This window comes from Agelaius phoeniceus, chromosome 19 (genome assembly GCF_051311805.1).
Source record: "Agelaius phoeniceus isolate bAgePho1 chromosome 19, bAgePho1.hap1, whole genome shotgun sequence".
In the NCBI taxonomy this organism is placed as follows: domain Eukaryota; kingdom Metazoa; phylum Chordata; class Aves; order Passeriformes; family Icteridae; genus Agelaius; species Agelaius phoeniceus.
In genome coordinates, this window is record NC_135283.1 from 12975796 (window position 1) to 12989490 (window position 13695).

The 13695-nt window shown below is 52.0% G+C and overlaps 1 protein-coding gene across 5 annotated transcripts in view; it reads right to left on the minus strand.

Annotated features, from left to right (window-relative positions):
- Nucleotides 1-13695, minus strand: part of RNF213 (ring finger protein 213) — a 46745-nt gene that overhangs the window by 25311 nt on the left and 7739 nt on the right. For 4 of the 5 annotated variants that reach the window (XM_054645392.2, XM_054645391.2, XM_054645394.2 and 1 more), the window contains exons 8-26: nucleotides 12879-13138; nucleotides 12077-12265; nucleotides 11441-11639; nucleotides 10757-10809; nucleotides 10366-10519; nucleotides 9741-9887; nucleotides 9088-9186; nucleotides 8328-8450; nucleotides 7828-8008; nucleotides 7122-7295; nucleotides 6396-6554; nucleotides 5491-6104; nucleotides 5044-5209; nucleotides 4283-4500; nucleotides 3638-3778; nucleotides 3363-3524; nucleotides 1791-2925; nucleotides 1141-1334; nucleotides 629-781 (exon numbers count right to left, since the gene is read on the minus strand). In XM_054645392.2, coding sequence (XP_054501367.2) covers nucleotides 629-781; nucleotides 1141-1334; nucleotides 1791-2925; nucleotides 3363-3524; nucleotides 3638-3778; nucleotides 4283-4500; nucleotides 5044-5209; nucleotides 5491-6104; nucleotides 6396-6554; nucleotides 7122-7295; nucleotides 7828-8008; nucleotides 8328-8450; nucleotides 9088-9186; nucleotides 9741-9887; nucleotides 10366-10519; nucleotides 10757-10809; nucleotides 11441-11639; nucleotides 12077-12265; nucleotides 12879-13138 — 4521 coding nt within the window. The remainder of the gene's footprint in view (nucleotides 1-628; nucleotides 782-1140; nucleotides 1335-1790; nucleotides 2926-3362; nucleotides 3525-3637; nucleotides 3779-4282; nucleotides 4501-5043; nucleotides 5210-5490; nucleotides 6105-6395; nucleotides 6555-7121; nucleotides 7296-7827; nucleotides 8009-8327; nucleotides 8451-9087; nucleotides 9187-9740; nucleotides 9888-10365; nucleotides 10520-10756; nucleotides 10810-11440; nucleotides 11640-12076; nucleotides 12266-12878; nucleotides 13139-13695) is intronic. The other variant, XM_054645393.2, reaches the window with a different exon arrangement.

The window sequence follows — 13695 nt, forward strand, 5'->3', positions numbered from 1 at the left end:
TAGCCTCACTCTTCATCAGCTTCGTTAATCTGTTCTTAAAAGTCTCCTTGCCTAAAACCACAGACCTGAGGAACAGGAGCCAGCCTTTTTCCCTGTGCATCCCTTCTTCCACCTAAAGTGCACCAAGGAATCCTCTTCCCTCCTACATTTTCCTTCCAGGAACATGACCCTGGCATCACCTCCAGCCCCTTCTCAGGGCTACTTCAAAGAAAACTAAACCCAAGAAACTGCTGGTATTTATTCCACTTGCTTCTACATTCTGTTCTTACAGATGCATATAAATATTTCCCTACTTTCAAACATGCAAATTAACATGAGTGAGATTAGATTTTGCATTTTTATGTTTCCTATAAATGTTACAGTGGGGGCAGTGAGGCTTGGACTAACATGCCTTCAGAAATCACCAACCCAACAAAGCCAGACAGGCCTAATTTGCTGTCTGGTATTAGTGTCACCTTGTACAACACCAGGGACAGCAGCTTGTTATGGGATACAGCACACCCCCAATGAAACAGGGAACTCCTGTGCTGTGTTCACAGTTACAGTCTCTACAGCTCACCACAGCTATGCACAAACATGTGCAAAGCGAGTGAGGAATTCCCAGAAAAGGAGAATTGCTGGTACGTACAGGTCTGGCTGCTGTCTTTGGCACTGGGGACACCTCCAGGATTTCAATGATGTACAGATGACACTTCTGCCGTAGCCACATATTGCCATTATTATCTGTCAGGTACTGCAAAACCAACAGCTTGAAGAGAAACTCTGGAATTCCATGCTGCACCTGTCACAAGAAGAGATAGCAAAGCACTTCTTTATTTATCCATCACAACTTCACAGAATCACAGAACAGTTGAGGGTGGGGAGGCTCTCTCCTCAAAGCAGGCCCAGCTAGAACAGGCTGCCCAGGGCCACATTCAGTCAGGTTTTCAATGTCTCCAAGGCAGAGGCACTACAGTGTCTCTGGGCAACTGCTCCAGAGTTCAATCACCTAAATGGTATTTGTGTTACTTACACAATAATGAGAGAACACATGCTAGGGAAATGGCTGGTTGAGAAACAAGAGCTTTAAAGAAGGTTCCTGCAAGGGTCCACACAGGACCTGTAGGACAAGGCAGCTGTGAGAGGGAGGGATGTACTCACTGAGGAGGTGATATCAAAATGGAATATCATGGGCTTTGTCTGGTGTTCTTTCTTCAGAAAAGGCAGGAGAGATTTTAGCACTTTATCTTCATCCACTTCTGGTTCAATCAGTCTGATGGTTTTCAGAAGTTCTGTACAGTCAGGCTGCTCTTCTTGCAGTCTCTCATGCAGCCTCTTTACATACAGAGATTTCCCTGTTATTAAAAACACCACAAGAATTAAAGCCATAAATACCAGATACATCACATTAAGACCATAACAGACAGAAGGAAATAAAATGTTTAAGTACCCCATGCCCTAAAATATCTGGAGCTTCCTAAAAGGCATTCCAGAAGAAAGTCTAAATCTGGTTTGAGCAGCTGGAGCCTGGAATCAAACACATGGCTCTTGTTATCCATAAAGTTGGTTTTCCTTCCACTGCCTGAGAGAAGCTTTACTCTTTATTAGGACTTGAATCTATTCTATTTTGTGCTTGTTTCCAAAGTCAAACCATGGGACAAGGTGACTTCCAGCTTTCACCTCCCTGCACTGACCAGTCCGAATTGCTCTTTTTAACCAAGGTACTTAAATCTTGACACAAAACCTGGCGAGGTGAACCCCACCCTGTTTTTGAGCTCTCAGCATAGCCCGCTCTGCACCTGCCATCTTACCCATGCCAGCTCTTTTGGAAGACACAATCCCAACACACATGTGCTCCTTGAACACGGCTGCAGCCGAGTCAGAGGGCTGAGGCACTTGGAAGTGGCGCTGCAGGTACTGCTGGATCTCTGCTCGTGACCTCTGGGGAATCATGTGCACCTTGTAGTGGCTGAAGGCAGAGGGCAGGTAGCTGTTCTCCCCCTCGCAGTTGCACAGGATGATGAGCCTGTAGGAGCTGTTGTAGCACTGCAGGTGCTGGAACAGCTCCTCTGCCCTCTTGCTGACGTCGTAGCTCAGCTCATCGGCGTAGAGCATGGTGTAGATCTTGTTCCCCCCCCGGCAGGGGATGAGGCACCTGCGCAGGAACAGCCCCACCTGCTCTGCGCTGGTCTGGGGCGTGCACAGCAGCACCTCGTCAAAGGTGGGGAGGGGCTGCTCGGGGCTGTTCATGTAAATGGCCAGGGCAGAGCTGAGCACCTCGGAGCGAGGGCAGCTGATGAGGTTGGGCTGGCCCACGCAGAGCAGGTCCTGAGGGAAGTCTCTGGTGACACGTTCCCTGCCCCTGCTGGCCAGGTTCTTCAGCCACACGCCCAGCGTGTCCATGTCCAGGCAGCTGGGGAGGAAGGAGCCCATGTTGCTCATGTAGCACTCCCAGATGCGCTCCAGCCGCGCGCTCAGGTCTCCCTCCCCATCCAGCAGCACTTGGAAGTCAGAAACAGCCTGGCCTGAGCTGGGAGGGCTCCCGAGGGCTGTGAGGACATCCTGCTCGGTGCAGTGGGGGTTGAGGAAGGAGAGCATCATGAGGGCAGCCTGGCTGGGGCTGCCCCTGCCCAGCTCTGAGCACAGGAACACCAGCTGCTCCGCGCTGTAGTAGTTCAGGTAGAAATGCTCACATCTCTTGGCATTCATGAAGCTTTTCCAGCTCTCCAGGAAGCTCTCCATAGTCTTGCAGAGGGCTGGGAGCACAGATGCCATATCCCCTTGCCCTTCCAGCACTGGGATGGGGCCCAGGGAGAAGTCTATAAAAACACAGGATTCTTTGTGGGGTGAACAATACACCTGGGCAAGCCAGGAGCGGAAAAGCATGTTCCCAGCCGAGTACAGGTCTATAAAGGCCTGGGCAAGTCTCTGGACATTGGAAAAGACCTGTGTGAGGACAGAGGAGAGAGAAACAAGCTGATTTACAAGTTTCAGCCACGAAACCACTGGAAAGACACTCAACAAAGAGAAAGTCTTTGGCCCCACGGTGTGTCAGGCCTTGCACAGCAGCCACAGACTCTCTGTGACTTTTTAACAGCAGCATCCCCAGGAAACCAGTAGGGAACTCCCAGCTGGCTACAAAATTACAGTGATGCTGCCAGCCAGGACAATCCCCAGCGCAGCCAGAGGATAGGGCCAGCAGTTCACTGTTCTGTCTCCAGCTTAGTTCCACCTTAGCAAGGAACCTAAGGCAGGAACACCCATGTGCCTGTGACCACCACCCCCAGCAACTCCACTGTCAACCACAGCCCTAAAAGTTTATACTTGAGGGAAAATCCAGCCCTGGCCCCAACACCAGTAACCCCCTGGGTCTGGAATCTGACCTCAGAGAACCTCTCCACCTCCAGGCCTTGCTCTCCCTTGGTCGACATGAGCATGAGTTTGTTCTGCAGCTCGCGGAGCTCTGCCAGCGAGTACTTCCAGGAGGCCTCGGCGTCCCCCGAGCTCCCTGGGAGGGTGAAGCGCAGGACAGTGTCCAGGGAGACCTGCCAAGAGCAGGAAGGAGCTGTCAGCGTGGCTGGGGCTGAGCTCTGCCCGAGGCCAGGGCAGCAGCCCCGAGGCAGGAGGGGCAGAGGGAGCTGAGTGACCTCAGCCTCACCTTCTGGCCATCAGCCGGTGCCCTCAGCACATAGACCCCTCTGCTGTTGATGGCAGCTGCCAGGGACAGCGAGGACAGCTCCACGGAGCCATGGCTCTCCTTCACCGTCCTCAGCCACTCCAGGTGCTGAGCCGAGGCACGCTGTGGGGAGAGGAGACACTGCACTGCCCGACTGCTCTGAAATCTGATCTCTGCTTACACCTGACCAGGACAAACAGCTTGGGCTGGCACGAGAGTTTCGTGATGGAGAAGGAAGAAAGGAATGAGTACTGGTTTCAGCCTGCTCTTTCCACACAGCTCTTCCTTACCCACTCCATGGGAGGCTGAACAGAGCCCACAGTGCTCCAACACCTCTTACCTTGCTGCAAGAGGGTAAGAAGTCCCAGGCATTTGCCTCCCCTCTTCCCCACCAAACTTTCACAAGCCAAGCCACACCACATCACACTGGAAAGCCTCATGGTGCCCTGGAGAAACACCAGCTACAGCTGCTGCAGTGAATTTTTGTGCCACAGGAACATCAGCTGTTTTTCCTCCAATAACAAGAGCAGCAGTGATGCCCCCACACAGGCTCCATTCGGCCAGTGCAGCCCAACTTCCAACCACTCCTGGAAGGCAGAGAGGCAGAGGCCCCGCTCCAGAACTCACCAGCTTCTCAGGGAGGGTCTCATCGCTGTCCAGGGCTCGCCACAGCTTCTGCAAGCAGCGCATGAAGTCCTCGAAGCCCGAGTCGTGGCGCAGCTCGTAGAGCAGGGAGGAGTAGCCGTGCACGGTGCTGTGGAAACACGCCACACGGTCCACGTCCATGTCGTTCTCCCCCGCCGAGATGGAGGCCAGGTCCACAAACACCTTCAGCTCATTAATGTCTGAAATGAGGCAACACAGCAGTGAGCACCATGTGAGGCAGCTGGGACACCAGCCCTCGTCACCACCCTCTACAGGAAATGCAGGGAGAGCACTTTGAGCAGCAGCTCCTGGGTAACTGCCCTCTCCCCATCAGCCCTCCCTGGCCATCCACCCATCCACCCATGGATCCCCACAGGCCCCCAGATCCCCAGCCAGGATGGGAGCAGTGCCTGGGGGGTGTGTTCAGGTGAGAGTGGCTGTGCAGGTCAGACAGCTCAGCTGGCAGACACACAGCTCCATCCCCTGAAACAATGGGTCTGAACTGAGCAGCAGCAGCTGCTGAAGCCCTCCAGGCCCAGCCCAGCTCCCAGCAGGGTGGTCCCTGTGCATGGGCACATTTAAAGGGTCCTCATAGCACGTTCCACACCAAAACCCATCAGAGATGGAACTCAACACCAGAAGCTGCACAAAGCAGATGGGTCAGGGGTTCAGTGTTCCTTCTGCCCCCACACAATTTGCCATCCCTTCTAGTACTGTCTGATTCCTGGGTGAGCAGCACACACCTTTCAGTGCCTCTCTGACCCAGCTGACAAACTCCCTCTGCTGGGCCAGCTCCTTCAGACAGCCACGGCGGGGCACAGTGATCCCCTGCAGCAGCTTCTTGGCTTGCACAAGCTCAGGGCTGATGGAATCCAGCTTCTGGGTCTTGGAGGATTCAAGCTTTTCTGTCTGGAAAGCAAGCAGTGCAAACACACGCTGAGTCTGGAACTGAGAATGCCACTGGTTCTGCAGCAGGGAAAGGAAAGCCCTCTGCAAAGCCACACCCCAACAGAGCAGTACCATCATCCATTTAGGAATGACTACACAAAAGCACTTGGAACATCTGATTTTTACCTCAAATAAGCATTTTGCTTCAAGGAATAGCTCTTGACAAACTGGGGTAGACTTGTGGGAAGGTTCAAATTTAGTCAGCACTTTGACAGTACAAAGCCAAAGTCAGGGATACTTACTATATGCAACAAGTTTTCCAGGACACTGAAGTCACCAGAGAGGCCTAAACTCTCTTTGACATGGTCAATGATCTTGGCAGCATCAAAGGTTAAATGCATTTCATGGTACTGCTGGATCTGCTGGACTCGCTGGTCAACCCAGCCTCTGTCCTCCGCAGGCCGAAGGCCACAGATGGTGTCCAGCTCCACCCTGAGATCTTCAGGATGATTTGTGAATTCCTGGAAAATTCTGTCCACTGCAGAAAGTGTGAGACTTCCTGATCTGAGATCATCATACAGCATGGCATAGCTGTCAAAGCAAGGGCGGATCATGCTGTCCAAAACCTCATCAAGGTCCAGCTCAGGAGCAATCTTCTCCTCGTCCTCCTCCTCATCCTCCTCCTCCTCTGGACTGTCACACACATACTCCTCTCCTGCCTTCTGTGCTGCTTCCTCCCAGAACTGCTGGAAGATCAGGCTGTCCTTGAAAGAGTGCATTTTGTGGACAAACTCTTTCAGCTCTGGGCCCAGGCTGTAGAAGGCCTGCAGGGGCCTCCTTCCCAGCACCACAACTTGATTCAGTCTTTTGGAGCGAAGATCTTTTGAGTGTTGAAGTGCCACTTCACCAACATTCACTGTGAGCCAGAGACAGGCCAGAGGGAGATCAGGTGGTGTAGGCTGGTTCCAGCTCCCTTCATCCCACCCCTCAAGCCACAAAATGCTGCCAGGCAGGTGGACCCCTCCAAGTGCCATTTGATGCACAAGCACCCACCTGATCCCCCCAGTGCTCTGGTTTTACTTCCCCCACCCCTCCTCACCCTCACTTTGGGGCGTAGAATCAAACCTGCTCCCAAAGCCAAGAGATTTTTAAGGAAAATGCTGTTTTCTAGAGCTGCCACTTCCAGACTGCTCCCCCAGGACTCTACCTCTCACAGTCTTCTGCACCTTCCTGCACATGCTCAGGAAGGTTCCTACTGCTTTTTCCTCTCTTCTGAGCTGCGTGACTTCTTCATGCCTCAATGCCAGCAGCTCTTTCAGGCTTCTCTGGAGCAGTTCCTTTTCCTCACTTGGTCGTTGTTGGTGCTCTGAAAGAAAACTCACCTGTAGTCACAAAGCAGAACTTCCCACGCCCTGCATCCCAGCTCAGGCTGGGAACTGCAGAGTCACAAACCCAGCAGTGACAACACAAACTGGAGCTGGGAGCTTCCTGCCCAGGCCAAGGGACAGCACTCCAAACTCCTGCAGCACTTCCTGAGCATCCCCAGCCCCTCCTGAGCATCCCCAGCCCCTGCAGCCCCCCCTGAGCATTCCCAGCCCCTCCTGAGCATCCCCAGCCCCTGCAGCCCCTCCTGAACACTCCCAGCCCCTCCTGAGCATCCCCAGCCCCTCCTGAGCATCCCCAGCCCCTGCAGCCCCTCCTGAACACTCCCAGCCCCTCCTGAGCACCCCCAGCCCCTCCTGAGCACCCCCAGCCCCTGCAGCCCCCCCTGAGCATCCCCAGCCCCTCCTGAGCATCTCCAGCCCTTGCAGCCCCTCCTGAACACTCCCAGCCCCTCCTGAGCATCCCCAGCCCCTGCAGCCCCTCCTGAGCAGGCCAGCATCACTGCAGTGATGCTCTCAGCTAACCAAGCCCCTTTGAAGCCATCCCTTACTCGTCTCCCAGATGCAGAGGAACTGTTCCTGGTGCTGGAACACCTCCTCCAGGTGTTTCACGAGGACGCAGCCGCTGTGGATGTTGTCGGTGATGCTCGTAAGCACAGAGTCTGCTATGGCCATGACATCCTTTGCTTCCTCTGTCAGCTTGTCCAGGAGGTTTCTGTTTGCTCCTGTTCCAGACACAAAGCATGTCATGTTTCCCAAAAAACAGGCAGAGTCAGGAACTCTTCCATGCCATGGCACAGAGTTCTTCCATTTCCACTGAACCCCCACCAAGGGCCTGAGGACTCACACCACCCTCCAACCCCTCATGTCTTTTTGAACAAAGCCAGGATCTCAGGACAGCAATGTGGAAACTCTCCATGGAGAGCCCAGACTCAAACCCTGTGGGACAAACAACAGCCATTTGGATCTGTTCACTTGGCCAACTCTTTGTGGCATTTTTGTGTGCCAAAAACTTGTGAGAACTTGTCAGAGAAAGAAGTTATGGTCCACAAATCCTGAGGAAGCTGCAGTGGATTAGCACAAGAGAAAGAGTGGCTCACTCTTCCTTGGCCTTCCCTCTCCAACCCTGAATAGTTCAAGCTTTGAGATAGGGACTAAAACTAGAGCAGGACAATTTCCCTCTGCTGTTCTGTGCAGTGGCAGCAGTGAGGCAGAGAAAAGCTTCTCTGGCCTCCTAAAACCCAACCACAGACCTACCATTGAAGTTGAAGATATGTTTGATGTCAGGCCTCGTGAGCAGGTGGTGCAGAATCGCATCAAAATCGCCCTCAGACTGCCCAGCCATGACTGGCCACGACTTCACAATGACAGCAGACACGAGCTGGCTGAACTGGCCCATGTTGTAGGCAGAGATCTGCTCCAGGAGATTGCTCTGCATCTGCCAGGACACACAGAGAGGGCAGGGGTGGGTCAGAGTCTGGGTCCCACTGTGTCTGTGCCTTCCAAACCAGCCCTGTGACACAACTGACACCAGAGCTCACGGGGGAAACCCATTACAAATATTCCTCATGGACCTCATTTCCTGACTTCTTGTTGATATTTTTTGTTGTTGCTTTAACAAACAATCCACAGCAACTCAAGCAACATCCACCTTCCCCTTCCCACCACGAGGCACATCCCTGTGCAACAGAATTGCTGGGAAATTCCACTTTTCTTTCTCCTACCTTTCCCTTCCCCTACCTGGGCACACACCATACCTGGCAAGCTGCAGGCACAGCCTCTACAGCACAGTTATGGAAGCACCAACTGATGGAGGAGTCCATCTGTGTGATTTGGGAATGCTTGCAACAATACACCAAGATTTGGTTCACTGGAGGCTCCTGAAGGGCAAAAGAGAGATTTCTCATCAACTCTAAAGTGTTTCTCCTGGCAGCATGAAGCAGTGCTGCTACCAAGACAATAAAAGGAACCTGAGCATCAGCCCATTTCTGAGGGCCTGGGAGAGAGATCAAACAGATAAATGCTTGGAAAAGATTTTAATGACTTCCATCTAAAGTGTGTGATTACTTAACATCCACCTCTCCAAGCCAAGCTCACAGCAGAAAATATTTGTTTCCTGATTTCACCGTGAAAATCAATGGCTTAAGGAAATGTGTAACTGCTGTAGGAAGGAGATGAGGAGATATCCAGCGTTACTTTGGAAGGGACTAACACAGCTGGGTGTGCATGTGGGACCCTGAGCAGCACAAGGAATGAAAAGAGAGGCACCACCTTAGCTTTTCTGGGCCCCTGGGTGTTTACTTTGCACTCACTGGTTCTTAAAACCACAGAGGTGACAATTGTTCAGAATGTGGATTTCCTCTGAAGCACCAGGACCTGCAGCCAGGCCCCTGACCAAGGTTACAGTGTGGGGCATTGTCATGGCCAAAGCCACCGTGTTTGCTCCTGCTCCAAGCTCAGCACAAGCCACTGCATCTGCTCTGGACAGCAGCCAAGGCTGCCTGGAGTCCCCCCTACCTGCTGGATTCTTTTCTTCAGATCTGCAAGTAAAGTGTTCTTCCACGTCTGGGTGAACTGCTCGTCTGGAAAGCTGATAGTCACAAACTTATTCCAGGCCTGCAGGGGACAAGCACACCGACCCAAACCACTGAGTGCTGAGATTTAACAGAGAGAGGAAATGAAAAGAACAATGCAGAAGAGATGCCCCACACGCCTCAGACAGCCTGCAGCCCTTCCAGAGGTTTCCATCCTGAGGAAAAGGAACACTCCCAGAGCTGCAAAAGGCAGCTTTAAGCCCAAACAGAGTGTAAATGTGTCAGCTGCTGAAGGAGAGTTTTGGATGAGCCACTTCCACTCTGCTGCTGGAAACTGTCCCAGGGAGGGCTGGGAGCAGCAGCTCAGACTGGCAGGGCTGCTCTGAGCTTTGCCTGCTGGAAGGCCTGAGGACAACCAGTGGGAGCAGGACAACACCAAGGGGCAGCTCCTCACCCCAGCAACGCCTTCAGGAACACCAAGGATGAGCAGAATGGAGGTGAGCTCCAAACACTGCCCATCCCACCCCATTCCTTCCCCAGCCACAGCTGCAGAGCCCAGCAAAGAGCAGCAGACTCCAGACCTGGCTAAGCTACAGCAAAGCCCCTTTGTACTGACATTATCAGAAGATGACAAACCCGAAGTTCAGAGAACAAAGAGAAGGCCACGTGGTCCAGGTACTCCTTCAGTAATTTCTCCTTTAAAACGTTTCTGAACCAGGCACGAGCTTCCCTCAGAGCTCCACTGAGCAGCTTTGGAACTTCCTGCACAGCATCCCCTGGAACCTGCCCCACACAGAGGGGAAAACAACAAAACAAACACAGTTCAAGCAGGACAGCAATGGACAACTGATTTAAATCAGTATTTCTAAAGAGAAGGCCCAAACACATGCAGAACACACAAGGGCCCAGCAACAGACCCAGCACTGCTTGCATAAAGAGCAGAGAGGCTGGGAAAGTGCAGTGCTTACAGGCAGGTTGTGCTTAAGCTTGTTCCAGGGAGTAAAGACAACAAATGTTTAAGGGGAAACAAAACCAGCCTTAAAACAAAGCTTAGCACAGCAAACCTGAGCACCAGAGGTTATTTTCAATAAGAACCAAACTCATCAGGTGACTCCACACGTGTCTGAAAGTATCAGTCTTGCTTAGAGTGTGAAGTTCTTCAAGCTGAGACTGGGTCTGACCTAAACCCAGTGTGTTGTGCCACTCTTGTGACATTTCTGGGTTCCTTGCTGGTTTCAAGCCAAGAGTTCTTGGTACTCACTGCTGGGGGCTGAAGCTGGGCAACCCTGGCAAGCAGGGTGGTAGCAGTGGCAGGGATCAGGAACGAGCTCACTCTCCTGGTAGTCCTGCAGAGCCTCTCGTGCAGCCTGAGGCAGCAGGACAGGCAGCCCTGCCAAGAAGGAGCCCCCAGAGCTCTGCAGGGCAGCAACACAGAGGTACAGTTAATTTTCTGCTCCAAGGAAAAATAAAAAATTAAAAACAAAGTAAAAACCCCACCACAAATCCAACACTGTGTGGCAGCTGCCTCCCTCAGCTGGATTTAAAAAATGGGATAGAACTCCAGGATTGTTTTCTCCACAGGGATTTCAAGGCACACAACCAGCCCTGGTGCAGAGGCAGACAGTGCTCTCCCAGAGGTGCACTGCACTTACCTGGCTGGGGGCTCATCCAAGGCACTCAGCACTGTGTTTAGAATCTCCTCTACCTGAGAATGGAAAGACAAAAATATGAAACTGTGGAAGAAATTGTACAGACTGATTTCTGATGAAGAGGGAACTCACTATTCTTTTGCATCTTCTCCAACATTTTTATAAACACACTGTAAAATAGCAGAACTTATTTACTGGATGTCAGAGCCAATACCTGGGCAGCTTTTATATGCACAAACCCAACCTGTACTTCTTACAATTTGGAGGTCTCAAATCTATAATTAGTTGAAGGTCCTCCTCCTGCTGTCCTCACACAAACACAAGAGTTTTCACAACAGCAGGAAAACCTCCCAAACCAGCAGCCTCTTGCCCAACCTTACTGTGCAAAAATCAGTTTCAGGTACACATCTGAGGAGGTCAGGAATGAAATACTGGCCATCACTAACCAAGAGCAAATCCCACTAAGAACACCCTCCCCTCATCAATGCCAACACCACTTTTTGCTGCAGATAAGCCCAACTCTCCCCCTGAGGAGTCTCTGACTTCAGAGCAGCTGTTTTTGCTCTTAGCTGGGTTTGAAGCTCTTTGTGCTGTGTCCTGCTGCCAGCCCAGTCCCCTCAGTGGAGCTCAGTTCTGCCCAAGGACAGCCAGGAGCCCAGAGCTGGGTAAAGCTGCCACAAGACAAACCTGAGAGTTGCTCCACGAGAGGTCAACGTTCTCCAACCTGTACAGAACACCTTGAAGAGTAACCAAGAGGTCCCTGGAGAAGTCTCTTATGAACTCAGCCAGGCTCCCCAGGGGCAGCACACAGAGCCAGGACTTGACCAGAGTCACATCAAATTCCATCAGGTGCTTCTTTTCTCTCATCTGTGCCAGCAGGGTCCTTCTGGAGGGGAGACAAAACAAAATCTTCAGCATTCCAAGGGACAAAAGGCCTTGAGCTGGTGCAGCCCACACAGGAGCCTCCTCCTCATTCCTGTGCTTTTGTCCCTGCAGCTGAGATCAGTGGGAGTCCCCAGGGCCCTGGGGTGGCACAGCAGAACCAAAGCACTGAGCACAATCACCCAGGGAAAAGAAACTCCAGGTCTTGCTCAGACTCCACACAAGAGGAGCAGCTTTAGCTCCCACCTGCTCCCTGGCTGGCAGAACTGGGGGGTTGTGTTTGAGGGGTCACACCACGACTCAGTGACCTCTGAGCCACCAGGGTGCCTGTGCCCAAACACCCCAAACATGCTACATGTCATACTCTTTAAAAATGAGGGAGGGGGAAAAAAATAAAAATAAAAGAGATGAGGAGTGCACTGGGAGCTCTGAAAAACTCACCCATATTGTTTCCTCCTGATTTCAGCAAATGGAAGCCCTTCCAGCCCTGCCCAGACATCCTCCTCCAGCAGCCCGTGCTCCTGCTGCAGGGGAGCAGCAAAGGAATGCAGAAGGGGAAGGACCCACACCCACTGCTCCACGTCATGTTCAATGCACCTCTGGCACAAGTTTGTCAGGTCGACCTTCAAGCTAAATAAAACAAGAAAACAAAACAAACACACTGAATGAAAGAACAGCTTTATCCCAGCCTTGAGAACACCCTAGGGGTGTGGGAGGCTGCATTTCAATCTCCCTGTGTGCCTTTAATCAACCTCTGGGCATTATTTCAGCTCCATCTACTCTTCGTTGCAGAGTGTAGCTGTCCAGGTTTAAGGCCCAGAGCTGCAATGTCACTGAATCTCTCTGCACAGACCCTGCTGCTGGAGCACTGGGAAGACTCAATCCTTTAGCTACAGTCTCCCCATGAGCCACCCCAGCCCTGTGACAGCCACACAGAGAAGGGCTCCAGGAAGAAACACAACGGCTGCAGCTGTGTGAGTGCAGAACTCCAAACCCAGCTCCAGCTAAGCAGTCAGATTACAGCCTGGCAGACAGGGGAAACCAACCAAAAAGTGTGCAATGGTGCACTGCAGCCTTGCCTGGATGTTAGCCCTGCTTCAAGCAGGAGGCTGGAATTGAGACCTCCAAAGATGCCTTCAAATGCAGCTTTTTCTCTGGTTCTCTGGCAGTAGAGAGCTGCATTCCTGTTGTTCTATCAAAGCAACACCAGCCTGGTCAGTTAGAAGGTACGTGGAGCACTTACTTGGTAACTCCTGCAAAAGCCTGTTTGATGTGATGAATCTCAGACTGTACATCTTGTGGTGACACCTGATCCAAGCACAAGAGGCTGCACAGGTCAGCCAGGTCACTTTTAGGCACTGAGAATGAGTAGTCCTCAACTATCACAACAATGGTGAGCCCCAGAGCCAGCTTGCTTTGGATGATTCTGTCCTCTGGAGCTGCTTCTCGTGCAAGGAAAGGGAGAGCTATTTTCTTCATGTATTTTAGCAGCAAATCATTCACCTGGGACAAAGAAGAGAAGAAACAAACCAAGCACACCATTAAGTCTTTCTCTTCTGAAGCCAACGTCTTCTGCCAGTTCCAGCAAGGCCACAGGACAGGAAGGAGCAACCCCGACAACCAAAAAAGACAATGTGACATTTCTGTCACGCTTCTAATTATGTCAAGTAAGAAATTTTGGATTCCAGAAGCCCTACTGGCATCACTGGATCACAGGATCAGGAGCTTCTCCCAAAAAGCAGGCAGGTTTGGAGCAAGACATGAATGCAGAGTTGTTAGTGACAGAACAACTGGCAGCAAAACTTCATGGCAAGGCTTAGCAAATCAATATCCAGACACAAAACCCACGAAGTCACTACGTCACAGCCCTGCTGCTGACCCCCATGGGGTCTCAGAACCACACTGAGGGGCACAGGCTGACTGAAGCCCCCAGGGCAGTCAGTGACAGCCACCCCAGAAGGATTCCCACTGCTTCTGTGCCTGAACTTCGACTGGAAAAGCAAAATTAACCCAGCGAGGTCAACAGCAAAATGAAAGTTTGGGTTCAGTTATGGAATGTT